The 18,216-nt window shown below is 38.3% G+C and overlaps 2 protein-coding genes across 4 annotated transcripts; one reads left to right on the top strand and one right to left on the bottom strand.

Annotated features, from left to right (window-relative positions):
* Window positions 1–3,651: 3,651 nt before the first annotated feature.
* Window positions 3,652–17,432, bottom strand: LOC127430792 (protein S100-A1-like). Of its 3 annotated transcripts, none has more exons than XM_051680860.1 (3): window positions 16,287–17,432; window positions 6,165–6,942; window positions 3,652–4,141 (listed from the first exon to the last, which is right to left on the bottom strand). In XM_051680860.1, the coding sequence occupies exons 2-3, from the start codon at window positions 6,303–6,305 to the stop codon at window positions 3,974–3,976; spliced, it is 309 nt and encodes a 102-aa protein (XP_051536820.1). In that variant the 5' UTR covers window positions 6,306–6,942; window positions 16,287–17,432; the 3' UTR covers window positions 3,652–3,973. The 3 variants fall into 3 exon arrangements, with proteins under 3 accessions (XP_051536820.1, XP_051536821.1, XP_051536822.1); XM_051680861.1 differs by lacking the exon at window positions 16,287–17,432 and having other exon boundaries at window positions 6,165–6,328; window positions 6,750–9,345; XM_051680862.1 differs by lacking the exon at window positions 16,287–17,432 and having other exon boundaries at window positions 6,165–6,321; window positions 6,750–9,345.
* Window positions 14,545–16,260, top strand: LOC127430788 (cholesterol 25-hydroxylase-like protein 2). The gene has a single exon (XM_051680854.1). It carries the CDS (start codon window positions 14,874–14,876, stop codon window positions 15,744–15,746), a length of 873 nt encoding a protein of 290 aa, XP_051536814.1. The 5' UTR covers window positions 14,545–14,873; the 3' UTR covers window positions 15,747–16,260.
* Window positions 17,433–18,216: the final 784 nt, after the last annotated feature.

The following is an 18,216-nucleotide window of genomic DNA, read 5'->3' as shown; positions in this document are numbered from 1 at the left end:
ATAAATAGCGGGTTAGATGGGAAAAGAGAGAAAGATAGAGAGGGTGTAATTGTTTCCCCTCTCTGTCCTTGTTTCATCTAGTTTTCTCTTATCATTGTCACTGGTAAACAGACGGAACTTCACAGGAATGGATTTTTCTTTGTGAAGGCTGGTGCTGATACAAGCATCTCTCTTCTACAGACACCTGGAGACTGATGCAGTGGAGCAAATGTCTGATCTCACAACTACAATCTCCCTGAACTTATTCAGTGATAGCAGCCCTGATGAACAACCACAGAACTTGAAACCACCCAGAGAACACTGTTAAAATTAAAATAGTTTTAATTATTTTAGTTCTTTGCAGCACCAGAAAGAACTCTCTTTTTGTGCTGTTTTTTTGTACACAAACCCCTCTTTATAAAGTGTTTCTAAGTTGACTATAAAGTTATTTTAACAAAAGTACTTAGTTACATTAAAGGGTTAGATCACCCCAAAATTAAAATTTTCTCATAAATTATTCACCCTCATTACCATCCCAGATGTGTATGACTTTCTTTCTTCTGCAGGACACAAAGATTTTTAGAAGAATATCTCAGCTCTAGGTCAATTAATTTCAAGTGAATCATGGCCAGACCTTTGAAGCTCCAAAAGTAGATAAAGGCAGCTTTAAAGTAATCCATATGACTCTGGTGGGTTAATTAATGTGTTCTGTAGTGATCCAGTTGGTTTTGGGTGAGAATAGACCAAAATGTAACTCCTTTTCCACTGTACATCTTTTTAGCAGTCTCCTTGGCGATCATGGTTTCAAGCTTGATTACACTTCCTATAGCGCCAACTAGAACTCATCAAGCATGCGTCAAGCACTAGGAAGTGTAATAGAGCTTGAAATCATGATCATGCCTAGAGCTTGCAATGGCAAGGTGTTCAGTGAAAAAGGTGTTACATTTTGGTCTGTTCTCATGACATTGATTTTACTACTGGAGTAAAAGGGATTACTTCAATGTTGCCTTTATCTGCTTTTTGGAGCTTTGATGGTCTGGCCACCATTCACTTGCCTTAAAATGGCCAACAGAACTGAAATTTTCTTCTAAAAGAATTTTCTTCTTGTGTTCTACAGAAGAAAGAAAGTCATCCACATCTGGGATGGCATGAAGATGAGTAAATGATGAGAGAATTTTCATTTTTGGGTGTATTATTCCTTCAAGGGTTCTTCAGATCTGCGTGGATGTTGCACCAGCACATAGATTGTTGAACCATGACATTACAGGGACTTAAAAAGGTTCTTCTATGACATGAAAAGAACACAAAAAATGTTGAATTATAGCATCATTGGAACTTTAAAAGTTTCTCCAAAGACATCTTAAGAACTTACCCTTATGTTCCAAACCCTTAGGACTTTCATGAATGAATCTTTTACGTTAACAAATCATTCTACTTCACTTCCGTTATTTGAATTTTTACATTTTTCAACTCAGTTGAATCAATGGTTCAGTGACTCCCACTTTGCACATTTGTCGCTGCCTAATGGCATAAAGATAATCTACAGAAATGTGCCGCATCCGAATATCCATACTTTTCTACTATATAGTGTGACAAAAACAGTATGACAATGTAGTGGTATGTCCAAATCCTCAGAATTAATAAAACAGTAAGCGAGAAATATCCGGATGTTTTACCAGCCCAGAAGGGCATCTTTCATCAAATACTGTACAGTACAAACTCTGACAGAATACGATTTTGATCGCAGGGAGGGCTGTCGGTTGCAGAAGGCATTAGTGTACGAATATGAACGGATCTCAATGGTGGACAAATTTGAGTCAATGGGATGAATCAAAATCCTTGTGATCTCGTGCCCCCCATTACAGGTGCTCAAGCGTAGAAAAACTCTGCTCTATGACATCATAAGATCGTAAAAAGGTTCTTCCATGGCATCATAGGAACTTATAAAGGTTTTTTTTTTATTATTGCATTAAACTCTAAAACATATTTGGGAACACTAAATCAAGCAGACTAACAAAAGACATGGGTCATGGCTTTTGGTTTGAGAAGGTGAACTTCTGTTTATGTTTTGTTAATGATTTTGTTGTTGAACATTTTAGCTGAAGTTTATGTCTGTACATTTTGAATAGAGCATATGAACAAATAAACCTTTTAAACCACAAGATACAGCACAGCATGAAATGTACTAATGGAAAGGCTTTCTTTGCATAATAGAGAATTTGTATTACTATCTAAACACCAACATTAAGGCATTAAAGTCCTATTTATTCAGCGAGACATTTCACTTAGGTGTAATGGAAGAGGACACAAGTGGAAGAGGAAATGATGAATTACCAAGGAAAAAAAAGACAAACAGAATTAGAGGCCATTACGAGACAACAGATTATTTTTACATCTTTGCCATCACCGCAACTCCTGACTGATTTATGCACAGAGAAAGGAAACATACAGAGAGAGCATATTCATAGCAGTACATTTATTAATACATTTTTTTAGTCTGAAACATCTAGGATAACACTTGTCGTCCATCTACTGAATTACGTTTCATAAATAGCAGCATTGTGGCAGTTTATCACAATGAACCGTTATAATAGGGGTCCTGTTCCTGCTTGAAATGTGTGTGTGTGTGTGTGTATGTGAGATGTTTTCCCTGCTCAGGTTTGCAGTCCTGCTCGTCAGCCAAGATCTTCATTTGTCCTTTATAAAAATATCCAGTTTGATTGACAGGGCCTGAAAATGAGGTTGTGTATCATTCTTACATCACATCGCATCATCGCCGACATCACAAGCTCTCCCAAGTACGAGGCAAAAACTGTCTGTTAGAAGACACTTGAAGTCAACTCCACCGTCAAAGAGGACGAAGGACAAATTAGGAAACACATTGAACACACAGACGATTAAATTTTTATCTGACCTGAGTAAAAGTCAATTTAGAAACAAGTCTCCTTTAGAGAAGTGCCTCAAAAAAGCAAAAGCATCCTATGCAGCCAACATCTATAATCTTACTTTACCATAAAAGACTAGCATGGCTGGGAAGCAGGCTTCTTTACTAACTTAACCAACATGACTACCTTGAACAATCAGCTTTTCCTCAAAAGATCATGCTGGTTGACCAGATTCATTAGCTAAGCTTTGCTGGAACCAAAACAAACCAGCATAAACCAGCTTTGACCAGGATGAAAATTCAGTAGTGTTTGTACAGCTTGTGTTTTGCATGGTGTTTTATTGTGGGTAATGATATGGTGGATAAACAAATGGGAGAGTTTGGGGAAAGGGCAAAAGAAGCGAAGTTCAGAGTCATTTCGGATTCTGGGTTGGAGCTGGCCAATACCTGGACAAATCTAAAACATTAAACCATTGTTTAAGTTACCCTGCCACTCACACTTAACTAACATTGGGTTGAGAAACATGTATGAATAGACAAAGACTAGTAGATTTAAGGGTTTGGTGCAGCAACAAGTTGCCCTATTTATATCTGAAATATCAAGAAACTTTTCTTATTCTCAATGCGTGAAAAAGGCATTAATCCCAAGCCTAACATATAAATACTGTATATATACATATACATATTGTTCTTGAAGTCCACTATCACACAGAAGTGGTGGCTGTTGGTCAACAATACAGGACTTAATTGTAATATATAGAGAAATGTGAGGGAAGCAGCATGTTTCAGAATAGTATTTAATGATTTAATGAGTGAAAAAAGGAGGACTATAGAAGCAGAGGTCATAGAAATATCTACACAGTCTAATGCATTCTACAGGCACACAGTAATGAAGTCCTATGTGCAGGTTTTCAAAAGCTACATTCGGTTTATAATAAAAAAAATCATTTTTATAAAGATCATCTTGCTTTAGATTAGAGCATGAAATAAATCAAAGATTTTTCAATAGTCAGAATGACCTACTAACATAATGACATAGTTTATAACAAATGTTTGAATGCATCATAGAGCATTATACATGCAGGTATTAGAGCATTTCATGGATCTGTTTCATTTGCCATCTTTTCCTTTGTTCTTTTGTTGTTCCTGGAAAAAGTCATTGCACGCCACCGTCAACGCCGCCACCAACACAACAAACTCATTAAAGTCGACCTCATTATCTTTGTTGGAGTCCAGATCATTCATGATCTTTTCCACCAGCATGGGGTCCTTCTGAGACTAAACAAAGAGAGGACAAAACACAGCAAGTGTTCAGCATAGCATAATACATATGAATTTTTTATGGTGCGTTTATAAAACAGATAGAGAGAGATAGAGAGAGAGATTTTTTATTATTCCTTGTCCCTGTGTCATATTGGTCTGTCAGGCTGACTGTAGCATTAACCTGTTTCCAGACTGCCCAGAAAAGAACAACAGATCCGTCTCATGGGCGTCCATCCATCTATCCTGACATTCCTATCCATGTGGCCACAACTGGGCAAACCCCAGTGGCCATGCGTCCCTATGGTAACATTAGTAACCAATGAGCCATGACTTTAAAGCCATCCAACTCCATCAGCCTCTGGGTTTACTGTATGATTGACTACTGTATGTCTCTGTGTATATGTACAAAATTGTCCCCAAAAGTGAGCTAAATCTTCAAGCAAAACCTCCCTTTGGGGACATTAATGAATTACCTCCCCCCCATCCCCCCCCCCTGAAAACTACGCCCCTGAGGTTACAAACTGGCTAATTACAAGGGTATTATGCTATTAATGTGGTTTATGAGGACATCTCTAGTGTCCCCATAATTCAAATCACTTAAAAAATCATACTAAACAATGCTTTTTTTTAAATGTAAAAATGTAGAAAGTTTTTTGTGAGGGTTAGGTTTAGGGGTAGGGTTAGGGAATAGAATCTATAGTTCGTACAGAATAAAACTCATTATGGAGAATCCTAATAAGGATAGCCGCACCAACATGTGTGTGTGTGGTTAACACAGCAAGCCACCAGACACTACTTAATATTTCAGTCATTACTTTTTCTGCCTTTTAATGTTACAGTATACACACTCCTGAGAGAGACATAGGGTTGTGGCAAGGGAGAGGTGAGAATCTATATCAGGCTGTGTTCCAGGCAGTAATTGATGATGCGTAAGCAGCAGTCTCCTTCTGATGATGCAGCTGAGACCCGCATCTAAGAGGGTGAATCGCACGAAAACATGGCCAGGTCACAATTCATCCCAAAATAATCAAAAGAAAACAATAAGAAATTACATTTTGCATGGCTCCCCTACAAAGGCCATGAACCTGTTTTCTTGAACTTTCGATTCATTTAGTGTCAGAAAAGTTTCCTAATTCTGAATGGGCTTAGTTTCGTGGAATTATATTGCATCTGATGGGAAAGAAATAATTAATTCAATTCATTTCTCAGAGTCCAACTGGCCTTTCCCAGTCTGCGAGCAGGGATTACACAGATGCGTACACAGGAAATGAATTAAACAAAAACACAATGTACAAGCAGAAAAGTTAATGGCGAAATTAACCAAATCACTATCACTAATCAACATACTGAAGCCAAAAACTCACTCATACACGCATTCACACAAATAATACATGCAACATCAGTGGTCTCTAAGTTGGATGTCAAGTTCAAATCCAAAATGTTAATAAATGGAATTAAAGGATTACATTGGGTTGACTGAGCAGTCAGTGAGGTGATGTTATGAGCTGTTTTCTCAAAGGAAAGAGAGTCCTTTGAACTCAATGCCAAGAAATCACTCTCTTCATATCTCTTCACTCTTCCTATTATAGCCCACATGGTCAATGCTCAAATTATTATTTAATTCAAATTAGTTTTATTATTTCAATCCAGTTTCTGTTGATGGAAGCGAAATTAATCTTAATTCCATTAATGCTCGGAAGTTATTGACCTGTGATTTTTTTTCTACCTGCACTGTAAAATATGTTTTCAAATTACCTAAAAATAAACTTCATGTGCATCTAAATGAACAGGTTTTAATTTCAATATATTTGCTTAAATTCCAAATATATTATTTAATATGATAAAAATCAATTTGAATACATTAGGTTACACCAATTCATGTAATTTTCAAGGGTCACATCAGGCAGAAATACACCCTTTTTGCAACAACTGTGCATTTATACTTTTTTGTTACAGTATGCCAGTCACAAGAGAAAAATTTCTGCGCAAGATATCCATTACAAGTTATTAAAGTTTTGTGAAAATTCAGATTGCTAACCGTGAGGAAGTCAGTGAGTTCGCTGTTTAGAAGTTCTTTCAGTTCTCCTTTATTGAGTTTGTATTTGTCTCCTTCGGTCCCTGAGTAGTTGTGGAAGACTGTGATGAGTGCGTCCATTGCTCCTTCCAGTTTACTGGGCATGGCTACTGCAGATCACCTGTGGACTTATAATGTAGCTATCATAATACTTTTGTTATTGTTCTAACAAAAGTTACAGTTCTAGCCCTACTCTAAAGTGGTTATATCCACAAACAAAAATGTACCAAAAAAGAACCATGGTAATACCATATTTTTGGACATGTACCATGGTAATACCAAGCTATTCAGTACCTTTGAGTACCATGTAAATGCCATGGTATACGAATATAAACATCCAGTACCATGGCACAATATATATCCATCTCATCACTGTACTATGCCCCTTCCACAGTTCTTTTGGTAAAAGTCAATCTTTTAGCATGTTATACTGAGCATTTGATGCTTTTGAACAAAAAACTTGATCATAAAAATATTAAAAAGTCATTATAAATAAGTTAACACTTCTTTCTTATTAATTGAGGTGCAGAGTTTAAAAAAATGTCTTACCTTGTTCAGAGCAGACAAGTGAACTTTGGTGTGTTCGCTAACAAAGTGTATTGAAGAGTGAGTGAAGTTGTTTATGAGATAACCTGCGCATGAAAATGACCCTCCTCTGTTGTCATGACGATGTATGGTAGCTCATGTGTTGCACCATAGTTACCCTGTGATCTTACAGTATACTGGATAGGCTAATCCTCACCTGCACAGAAAGCACACTCTAAATAAAAAGAGCAGCGGCACCCTGAGAGTTCTAAACACAGACACACACACACACACACACACACACACACACACCAGCGCAGGTGTCCCCATCCACCATCACACAATTAGAGTGATACAGAGTGAATGAATGAACGTTACATTTATATAGTGCTTTTCTGACACTCAAAGCGCTTTACATACTGAACAGGGGACTCTCCTCAACCTCCACCAGTGTGCAGCATCCACCTGGATGATGCAACGGCAGCCATAGTGAGCCAGTACGCTCACCACACGCCAGCTATTGGTGAAGAGGAGAGAGTGGTGTGATAGAGCCAGTTAATGGATGGGGATTATTAGGAAGCCATGATTGATAAGGGCCAATGGGGGGAATTTGGCCGTTTGTATAGAGCACATACAGTAGCCCCATATACAATGGATATTTTGTTTTCTAATTCAATGACATTCATACATTTTTAAGTGTAGCTTAAGTGTCCAAATACATACTGGGGCCTCTCTAACTGTAAAATGAATCCTCGTAATCCCTTAACTGTCAACAGCTTTAACACTGATGTTGAAAAGACATACATTATGTTTTGGATGCTGGCATGCTTGTTGACCCCACTAGTTTAAGCAACCAGTCTTCCTTGATCAATCAGCTTTCCCAAAGTGAGCGTGCTGGTCGTCCAGCAGGACCAGCAACAAACCAGCATAAACCAGAATAGACCAGCATAGAAATTCATTCTGGTCTTTTCAGCTGGGACACAAACACAAATTAAATACATACTGTACTTTAATACAAAAATCTGTCCTGGATGCATACAAAAGTGCTTTAATTTCATTTCATTAAGTCATTGTAAGTAAGACCAGAGAACAGGAACTTCTGCTTACTTCTGATGGGAGACAGAGAGAGAGAGAGAGAGAGAGAGAGAGAGAGAGAGAGAGAGCAGAATAAGAGATATAATAGCCTTTTATTAAGATTCTTGACTGGATCTCACATAGATAATGATGGAGTTATTAGTAACACATTCATAAAAGACAAGTACTAGAATCTGAATATACTTTACACTCAATGACATCCAGAAAGATGGGTATGTCTACAGGTCCTTATTTAGCATTGTTGTTTGTTTGGTTGTATTGTTTGGTTTTCAGTTGTGATGCTGAATTTTGATTGGTAAGGTCATGCGTGGTTTGTTTGTTAGTTGCTTGTACTGTATTATGTCTGTTTTTGGTTGTCTGGCCGGCCTATTCAACTCGTTTCAGAAAGGTTCAGTGTTTTGATTGGAAACTCCGGCAACATCCTCCAAGCAAAAGTGCTTACGTCACGACTATTTCTCAAAGGAACGAAAGATCAATGACGTGCACGGTGTACTTGTTTTCCCAAAACCAGAACAATCCCGAAGAGAACACTTCTAAAGAAAACTTCAAACATAAGTCTTCTAATTTGAGAAAACCTGAATTTATTTTATTTGGAGCTCTACAATTCCATGATAGTCTTTCTAAAATAACAAACTTCCAGAGCTACAACTTGTAGTGTGGTTTTGTTTCGAGATCTGTTTTTCTCTCAAAGGATAAAGGTGAATCTATTTTTTGCCTCCTGCTTTTACCTGAGGGAGAGTGCAGGGGGGTTAGGATGAGACTCAGGTGTGTTTCTCTCCCCACCGCCTCCATCCTTCCAAGCTAAAACTGTTTTCCGTTCATTAAGATGATGAAATGTTTCCCTTCAAAGTGCTAAGTGTATTAGAGGGAGAAAAATCTCTTGAACTCACTGTTCTTGAAGCCACTGACCCTTATAGTCACAGGACATCCTTCGTTCGTGGCATAAACTGTCAGTATTCATACTGTATTTGTAGTCCAAACATCTTAGTCAAATAGCACAATGCACAATTTAAGAGGAAAAAATAGGGTTACTTCCGTCCACAGTATCATAATCATCATCATCACAGACAGCAGCCCACCCTTGGACGGTAATGCGTTACTGGCCTCTAGTGGCTTACTGTGGTATTGCAACAGCGTACCAACCCTGAGGCATTGGATTTGGTTGGTTGTGGGCATTTGTAGTATTGAGCACTTTGACAACACTGAGACATACATATATTAAGCCGTTTTTATTCAACGTAGTACATAAAGAACACTTCAACAGCATTTTCAAACATTTCAGTAGCCACAAAAGTCAAATTACAAGTTAGTCAAATTAACTTTCCCCTGAACACAGAAGTGTTCCACGATTCATAACAAACCATTTTCATTTTCCAGTCTCCAGTGTTTTTACTCATATCAGCTTATGTTCTTAGTGAATGCTGTGATGATTAACATATTAAAGGTGCTGTAAGCGATTTGAACAGTTCTAGAACATCAAGTTGCAAAAAGCAATGCTAGCAAAATAGCAGTCTCAAACTTAGCATGTATTGACAACCACCGAACCCCCCCCCCCCCCCAATATCTATTAGAGAATAGGGACATTTTCTGTTTGTCAGTTCATTAAAAAAAAGCTAATGCTCTTAATCTGACATCTCAGAAATGAACGTGCACTATCTGGGTTATGTCTTATTGAGACCAGAGACAACAAACAGTCCAGTGGCAATTGTTTGCCAGAAGTTTGCAGCTCTTCACTGGTAGTGGTGAATCTGTGAACCTGTAGCAAACATTTGGCAACATTGGACAATTTGTCGCTACTGGCAAACACTTCTGTGGCAAACCTGTGGCAACAATGAAGAGTTTGCCGCAAAGCTCATTTGCGGGTGAAAATAATCTGTGGCGACTTTGCCAGAACTCTCGATTTTTGTAAGTCGAAAGCTTTCCGTTAGGATTGGTATCTTGGACATAACATCATCAAAATTTAAATACTGTCATTTAAATTTCTCACTTTATTACAGATTTAACTATCACAAGTATATCATAAAAATGTGGTTTTAAATACTTTAAGATGAGATTCGTTATGGCTAACTGTGCTAGGGCCGCCAGAAGGCAATATTTTGATTTCAGCCTAAGTTTGACTAAAGTCCCTTTCAAGGCAAGTCAGTCCATTCAGCGGTCATCTTTGGAGTGCTTCCAGACAGCTATTTCTATGGATACAGTCAGCATAAAAGCACAGCTCCTATCTACTTGAATGGAGAAAAAACAAACTCTCCAAAATGGTTGGTCAAGATAACGGCCAAAGAACACATTTAAAATCGACAGTAAAATCTGACAACAATGGCATCATAAATAGATTTTCTCTAGCTCAGATCATGCTAAAACCACAACTGGTCCTCAAAATGCAAGTGAATGGTGACCAGAACTTTGAAGCTTCAAAAGGCAGTATAAAAGTAATCCATAAGACTCCAGTGGTTAAATCCATATCTTCTGAAGAAATATCATAGGTGTGGGTGAGAAACATATCAATATTTAAGTCCTTTTTTTTAACTGTAAATCTCCACTTTCACTTTCACATTCAGCCACTTACTGGTTGGAACTGGTAAAAGGTGGAGATTGATAGTAAAAAAGGACTTAAATATTGATCTATCTCTTACCCACACCTACCATATTGCTTCAGAAAATATGGATTTAACCACTGGAGTCATATGGATTTTTCTTGTCTCCTTTATGTCATTTTTGGTCTTTCAGAGTTCTGATCACAATTCACTTGCATTGTATGGACCTACAAAGCTGATATATTCTTCTAAAAATCTGCATTTGTGTTCTGCAGAAGAAAGAAAGTCATATACATCTGGGATGGCATGAGGGTGAGTAAATGATGAGAGATTTTTCATTTTTGGGTGAACTATCCCTTTTAACCCTCAAGTAGTCTCCTATTGTCATCAGCACAGGTTTGATTCGCATTTTTTCAGTGACTGTTGGACCTAAATTTTAGGGTGCCACCAGCAGACTTTTTATTTCCAGAATTTCTAGCCACTGTCTATTGTAATTTCAGACCCTGTTTCACTGGAGAAGAGAGATTTCAACATCCTTTACGAGCTTGCAATTTCGAATTTCACAACAAGCATGTGCTTCACAAGTTAGATTCAATGAACATTGTGGAGCTCACGTTGTCCTCAAACTACTTCAACCAGATGACAATTAGCAACTTGAGCAGCCACAGGACCAGGCAGTTAATCCTGGTGCTCCTGATGCCCATTCCCGGCAAGTGACCCAGGCTGAAAAAAACCATCCAGCTTTAGTGCCGTGTATTGTGCAGGTATAATGAGAAACAATGCCAGTTCAAGACTCACCAGAACAAAAAGTGCCGCAGAGTGCTAAAACATGTAAGCATTTAATCTGACTTAAAACGTCCTTTGTATGTGATAACATTTTAAAGTAACAGTAAGATGCTACTTCTGCTCAAGCTGTACTGACATTTATTTAGCAAATAAAATAAAAAAATAATGCCAGTCTCCAAATTCTCATGTTTAATATATCCTGCATATATAATTACCACAAACGAAAGATATTTTGCGATAGATGGATAAGTTCACATTTAGGAAAAGTTAAATTCATCAAAAAATGTACGTTGTTGATGGATGTTTTGCTGGAGCATTGAATGTCATTACTGACTCCATAGAGACCAGCTCAGTGGCCGTCTGCCCTGTCCCGCTCTTTGCTTTTCTCTGCTTGAACAAACAAACTTTATTCTGTAAAGAGATTTTTGCATGATCACAGTGACACCCAACTGCAACTTCCTGGTCTGAAAATTGACAAAATCAAAACAAGGCCTTTTCATCTCTGTAAGGGACTGACAGCACAGCTATGATTAATGAGAGAAAGGGACAGGGAAAGAGAAAAAGAGAGAAACTGGGCTTTAATCAGACATAATGTACATACAGCAGGCCTACTCATCTATATAAAAAGATGTGTTGTTAACAGGATTGGGGAGTAACAGAATACATGTAATGGGATTACGTATTTAAAATACAAAATATAATTAACTGTATTCCACTACAGTTACAGTTTAAATCATTGGTAATTAGAATAGTTACATTCAAAAAGTATTTTGATTACTGAAGAGATTACTTTGCATTTTGTTGTCATTTGTTTCATTTAATATTTAGTCCTTTCAGATGGAAAACATTTATACATATAAATGATGCGATCAAAGTGCATTTGAACAGTGGTGAAACACTTTCTTATGATGTGTTACATTCATACGAGCAGACAGAGAAGTAAGTTTGAAGTAAGTTTAATGTAAGTTTGGAGCAGAAGAAATAGAAATAATCCTTTTGTAAATTGTCAGCTTTACGCTAAGCTAAAATGCTATTTCTAGCGATTTTACACGCACATGTTACCAGGCACGATCATATTTTTTTATCAAGAAAATCCACAATGGGGGCCTGGGTAGCTCAGCGAGTACTGACGCTGACTACAACCCCTGGAGTCACGAGCTCGAACCGAAGAGTGTGCTGAGTGACTCCAGCCAGGTCTCCTAAGCAACTAAATTGGCCCAGTTGCTAGGGAGGATACAGCTACATGGGGTAACCTCCTCATGGTCGCGATTAGTGGTTCTCACTCTCAATGGGGCGCATGGTAAGTTGTACGTGGATCGCGGAGAGTAGCATGAGCCTCCACATGCGTAGTCTCCGTGATGTCATGCACAACGAGCCACGTGATAAAATGCGTGGATTGACTGTCTCAGAAGCGGAGGCAACTAGGACTTGTCCTCCGCCACCTGGATTGAGGTGAGTAACTGCACCACCATGAGGACCTACTAAGTAGTGGGAATTGGGCATTCCAAATTGGGAGAAAAGGGGATAAAAAACAAAAAAACAAATTCATGTTAGATCATAATTTCTTTTTTTCTAGTAAGACCTTTGATATTAGGGCAAAAATCATATTCTTGATGATAATTTTTTGTATTTTTTTCCTGTAAAAATATCTAAAAATCCTTAAAACAAGATCAATTTGATTTATCTTGTTCTAGAAACAACACTGCATAAGATATTTCGGTTTTTCAGAGAATGAATTTTTAACATGTGTATTTTGTCTTACTGGCAGGGTCTTTATAGTCAAAACAAGTGAAAAAATCTACCAGTGCTGAAGAAGTAATCCAAAGTATTTAGAATATGTTACTGACCTTAATCTAAGAGTAATCTAACGGAATACGTTACAAATTACATTTTACAGCATGTATTCTGTAATCTGTAGTGGAATACATTTCAAAAGTAACCCTCCCAACCCTGGTTGTTCATAATGCATTTCTACCCAAATCCAGGCAGACAAATACATGCATATTTCTGCAAATGTTGTGTAATTTAAATGCATGCAAATGTTATGGTAATGAGTTGAAGGTTTTGAAAGGTGCAACAGGAAATTAGATGATGTGGTAAAAATACTGTTGAAATGTTAAAGTCAGTTGCTCTAAATGTTTCAACATCCATCTGTTATACAAATGCAAAGTAAAGCAGTTAAAATTAGGTGGCGGGGGGGGGGGGGGGGATGGGTGCTGAATGGTGATCAAAGAAACATAAAAGTAATCCATAAGACTCCAGTGGTTAAATCCATATCTTCAGAAGCGATATAATAGGTGTGGGTGAGAAAGAGATCAAAATCTAAGTCAATTTTTAACTCTAAATCTTCATTTTAACTTTCACTTTTGCATCTGAAAGTCAAATGTGATGCCTGTTTAGTTTCACTTTCACATCTGAAAGTGAAAGTTAAAGTTGAGATTTAGAGTAAAAAAGGACTTAAATACTGTTCTGTTTCTCACCAACACCTATTCCATTGCTTCTGAAAGTATAGATTTAACCACTGGAGATTACTTTTATGTTTTTGGAGCTACAAAGGTCACCATTTACTTGCATTGTAAGGACCAACAGAGCTGAGATATATTTCTAAAAATCTTTGTTTGTGTTCTGCAGAAAAAAAGAAAGTCATACACATCTAGGACGTCATCCTAAATGATGAGAGAATTTTAATTTTTGGGTGAACTATCCCTTTAATGACCTTACCCCAATAATGGAAAGCCGTTTAAAGCATTTAGAAGACCACACATATTTGCTTATTAAGCTTAATCGGTTTAAGATTGTGCATGTAAATGTGCCCAGTGTTTGATTTCAGGAACTTCTGTTTAGATTCAATGGGTCACAATCTGATTCCAAATATTCTTGATGCCTTTCAATTTTGCAGGTATAGCATAGCGGTGCAAATCTTTGGAAAGTTAAAGTAGCTTGTTGCAAAACTCCCTGCAAAAGACATACCAAATTTGATCTGCTCTTAACCGTCAATATGAATAGCATAAGCGGAAATTATAATCTACTGGTGTATCAGATGTGGCTCTGCAGAAATGCCACAGAAGAGCCACCTTAACTTTGTCTCATTTTCTATGGCTGAGCAAGAGAATGATCAATTTATGAGATCATTAGAGTTACCATTAGTTAAGTTAAAATTCTGACTATACATTTTTTGTGGATGGATCCAAAACGGTTAAGAAAGAAACACAATGCATCTGTGAATCGAATGTATAAAGCAGTTGTTAAAATGGCACAAACCACATGGATGACTGACATCAAACACATAAAGACTTCAGAGATCAGCAAGAGATCTATCTTTCTTTTCCTCCCTCGCTCGTCATTTCTGGGTCAGAAATGAGTGGCAGAGGGACTTAACTGTTCAGCTGGTCAAGTGTTGGATCACTCTCTAACTACCAATGAAATACACCACACACCAGAGCAAGAGATGGGGAGCGTAGGGGGTAGGAGAGAGAGAGAGAGAAAGAGAAATGCTACAGATGCAGGAGGTGGTGCTTGGACAGATTTTAAAGGCCTGCCTTATTTGGCGCAGATCAGATCATTTGCAAAAACCAACATCCACCGAACCCACAAGACAAGAGAAACTCGAGAAACAAGAGAAACTCACCATTGGCCACTGCCAGCATCCTCACCCCACTGCAGGCGTATCAGCAGCTGGCTGTTGCATCAATAACACATAGCTGGTGATCTCGGTGGTGTGTGTTCAGGCAGTATGCACATGGAGCCATTGAGCGGCGTGCTAGACATTAGTAACGAAACCTGGGATCTGTCCAGGCGCTCCTTGCTGCAGCCCATATGGAATTATCTTCAGCAGAACCATGAGAGTAGCTTGCGTTCTCCGCTGTTTCCTGTCATCCTCTCAGTGTCGATGTACCTGGTGCTGGTGTTGTTCTACACTGTGTTGGATCTTCAGGCTCCCACCTGGCCCTCCATCCGCCGCTATCAGATCCATCAAGACCATTCTGTCACCTGGTCCAACATCGGCACCACTTTGGCTCTCACCACATACAACCATCTGCTCTACATCTTCCCCGCCGCCGTGGCCCAGTGGCTTTGGCGACCGCCTGTGCCGTTGCCCCGTGAGGCACCTACACTCACCGCTTTCCTGCTGGGCATTGTGGGGTGCACGGTGGTGTTTGACTTCCAATACTACTTGTGGCACCTTCTGCATCATCGCGTGGGCTGGCTGTATCGAACCTTTCATGCTCTCCACCACCAGTACCGCCAGCCCTTCAGCCTAGTTACACAGTACCTATCTGCTTGGGAGCTGTTCAGCGTTGGATTCTGGACCACGGTGGATCCCTTGCTGCTCCAGTGCCACTGTCTCACAGCTTGGGCATTCATGCTTTTCAACATCTGGGTGTCTACAGAAGACCACTGCGGGTACGACTTTCCTTGGGCCATGCACCGCCTGGTACCCTTTGGCCTCTGGGGGGGAGCCCTGCGACACGACGCTCACCATCAGCAGCCGGGCACTAACTTTGCCCCTTTCTTTGCGCACTGGGACTGGCTGGGGGGCACCGCTACCATGCCTGCCCCTACGAAGACAAAAACACGGAGAGAAAGGGACGAAAAGGAAGCCTGAGGCTCTTTTTAACTCACTCTCTTTTCCCTTTCACACTCTCGCTCTGCCTCTTAATCATCTCTTGATAATCTCTCGCTTTCGTTCCATCTGTTACGCCCTGTCTCGCACATTCCCCATCTTTATCCTTTACATATTTTCCAAGTTCTCCATTTCATTTCTTCGAAACTACAAATCAAGTGTCTTACTAACAAACGAGTAGAGGAAAAGCTGAGCTGAACGTTCTGAATGGAAGCGTCACATTCCTCTGTTTTTGTTTGTTTGTTTGAATGTATAAATGGTCTTTTCTTGCAAATTGATATATATTTTTCTAAAACCTCTCTATTTTTGGCCAATTGATGGAGGTTTTGTGGGATATCTCAGGTTAGTAGTTTTGGCCTTATTTGTAGAAAAGTTGTCTTTTTAAGAGATTATATGTATTTTGTGTGTTCAAAATTGCTTGAATTCCTATGCTTGTTATTGTATTTTGACACTTTTCACTAAACTTGGGTCAATAAAATGCTCTGATGTTTGTTAAGTGTTGTGTTTTTGAAAGTTGCCCACCTTGCATTCTCTGTAGATCTCTGTAGACTATAAAATGTGTTGATATGCACTTGAGGATTCTTTGAAACAGGATTCCACTTAATTCCATTGACAAAAAAGCACCGACCGTTATATTCGTTAGAGAAGTGGAGTATATGGAGTAACATTGTGTGAACCCACAGACAAATTGGCTAACACAGTTGGCTCATAGTGATTGACAGAAATCTCTAAGACTGCACTCACAGAAGGTGCTGTTTGGGCAAAACAGAATAGTTCACCCAAATATAAAACATATCCTCACATTGTTCCAAACCTGTATGACTTTCTTTCCTCTGTAGAAAGCAAAAGGAGATGTTAGGCAGAATGTTAGTCTTAGTCACCATTCACTCTTCATTTCATGGAAAAAATGATGAAAGGACTATAAAGACTAAGAATAATAATTATGTCCAATACGCAAGAATGCTCATAAAAGCAACACTGCAGACCCATGCAGTGGTTCTGGAGACCCTGCCCTTTTGCTGAGGTGCCCCTCAAATGCCACCCAAAATGAAAGCTTGCACACCCAAATTAAATGACGTTTTTATTTTTTTACGATTAATAATAGTATGGAAGGGTGTAAAATGCATCAATATTATGCTGTAAATTCGATGCATCGATTACGGAATTTAATAATCAATTATAATGACTATGTGTAACAGTACCCAGTGTGTTACAGAGGCCAACTGAGATTACACGTGCACTCTCGACACATATCTGCCCCATTATTCAAAATTGCACGTGTCTATACAAGTAAAAAAAAGTTACTTGTAACATACTTGATTGTGACGAGGAGGAGGGCGGGGCCGGGCTGTGAGGACACATGCCCAGCCCTGAATTGGGCTAATCAGCTGGAAGGAGGCCTTTACTTGTTACACTGATATATTATGCATATTGTGGAATATTTGGAGAAGATACTTGAAAAGGTAGGTGATACTGTACTGAGGCTTTACTCGCAAACATAATCAGCAGTCTACTTACCATCTGTTTGTGTTAGTTTGCATAAAGTCAGACATTATATTATCCTTTATTCATATTGGCTCAGTAATCAATGTAACAATAGTATTTTTTATTTTATTTTATTATTATTATTATGGACCAAACCTTTCTGTACTCCATAAATAAAAAGAATTTTTGGAAAAGATTTTGAATCTTCTAAAAGTTGTGTATTCACCTGTTCAACACAATGCATTACGCATTATCTGTATCCACAATTAAGTTTTTGAACCAGAAAATGTAATCTAAACCTATTTATTTTTATTTTGTATTTTTTTTGTATAGTGCAAATTCCATATTTTCATCTTAAGCATATTTTGGAAATTAATTATGAATACAAAATAACTGTATCAAATTAAGTAAAATGTTTTGATACATTAACAGGTCATTAATTTGTTTAGTTAACCATTAAAATGCAACACAGGGCTAAAAAAAATATTATAGCGGAAAAAAGTCGCACAGCGGTGTGTTGTGGCTCGCACAAACCCAACACTTACAGTGCAGTATTAATATTTTACAGTACATAATAATATATAAGTAAAACATAAGTATTATATTAGTATATAAGTATTATATACTTGTATTTGTGGTATTTTAAAGATTCAAGTATTGCAAATTAATTGCAAAAATAAAGGGCATCTTGTGGAGCACGTGCTTCTGTTTCACACATTACAATAAAAGACTGAGCACAAGCGGGTCCTGAATAAATTATTTAATCAATTACAATAATGACAATTGTGCATGTGCACATGTTTTACTCTGTGCTTGTGCATTGTGGGATTTAAATTTAACCAAGTGGCTTGAGTGTTTTGACTTCGTTCACCAAAATTCATTCAGATCCATATAATGTTTCGTTCAGAGACCATTCTGGTGATGCCACCTGGTGATGTCTTGTGTGAAATGAGTAAGTCACTGAATC

Source organism: Myxocyprinus asiaticus, chromosome 40 (genome assembly GCF_019703515.2).
Source record: "Myxocyprinus asiaticus isolate MX2 ecotype Aquarium Trade chromosome 40, UBuf_Myxa_2, whole genome shotgun sequence".
Classification (NCBI taxonomy): Eukaryota; Metazoa; Chordata; class Actinopteri; order Cypriniformes; family Catostomidae; genus Myxocyprinus; species Myxocyprinus asiaticus.
Note: the sequence above shows the minus strand (reverse complement) of the source record. Positions and strands in the feature narration are given on the sequence as shown.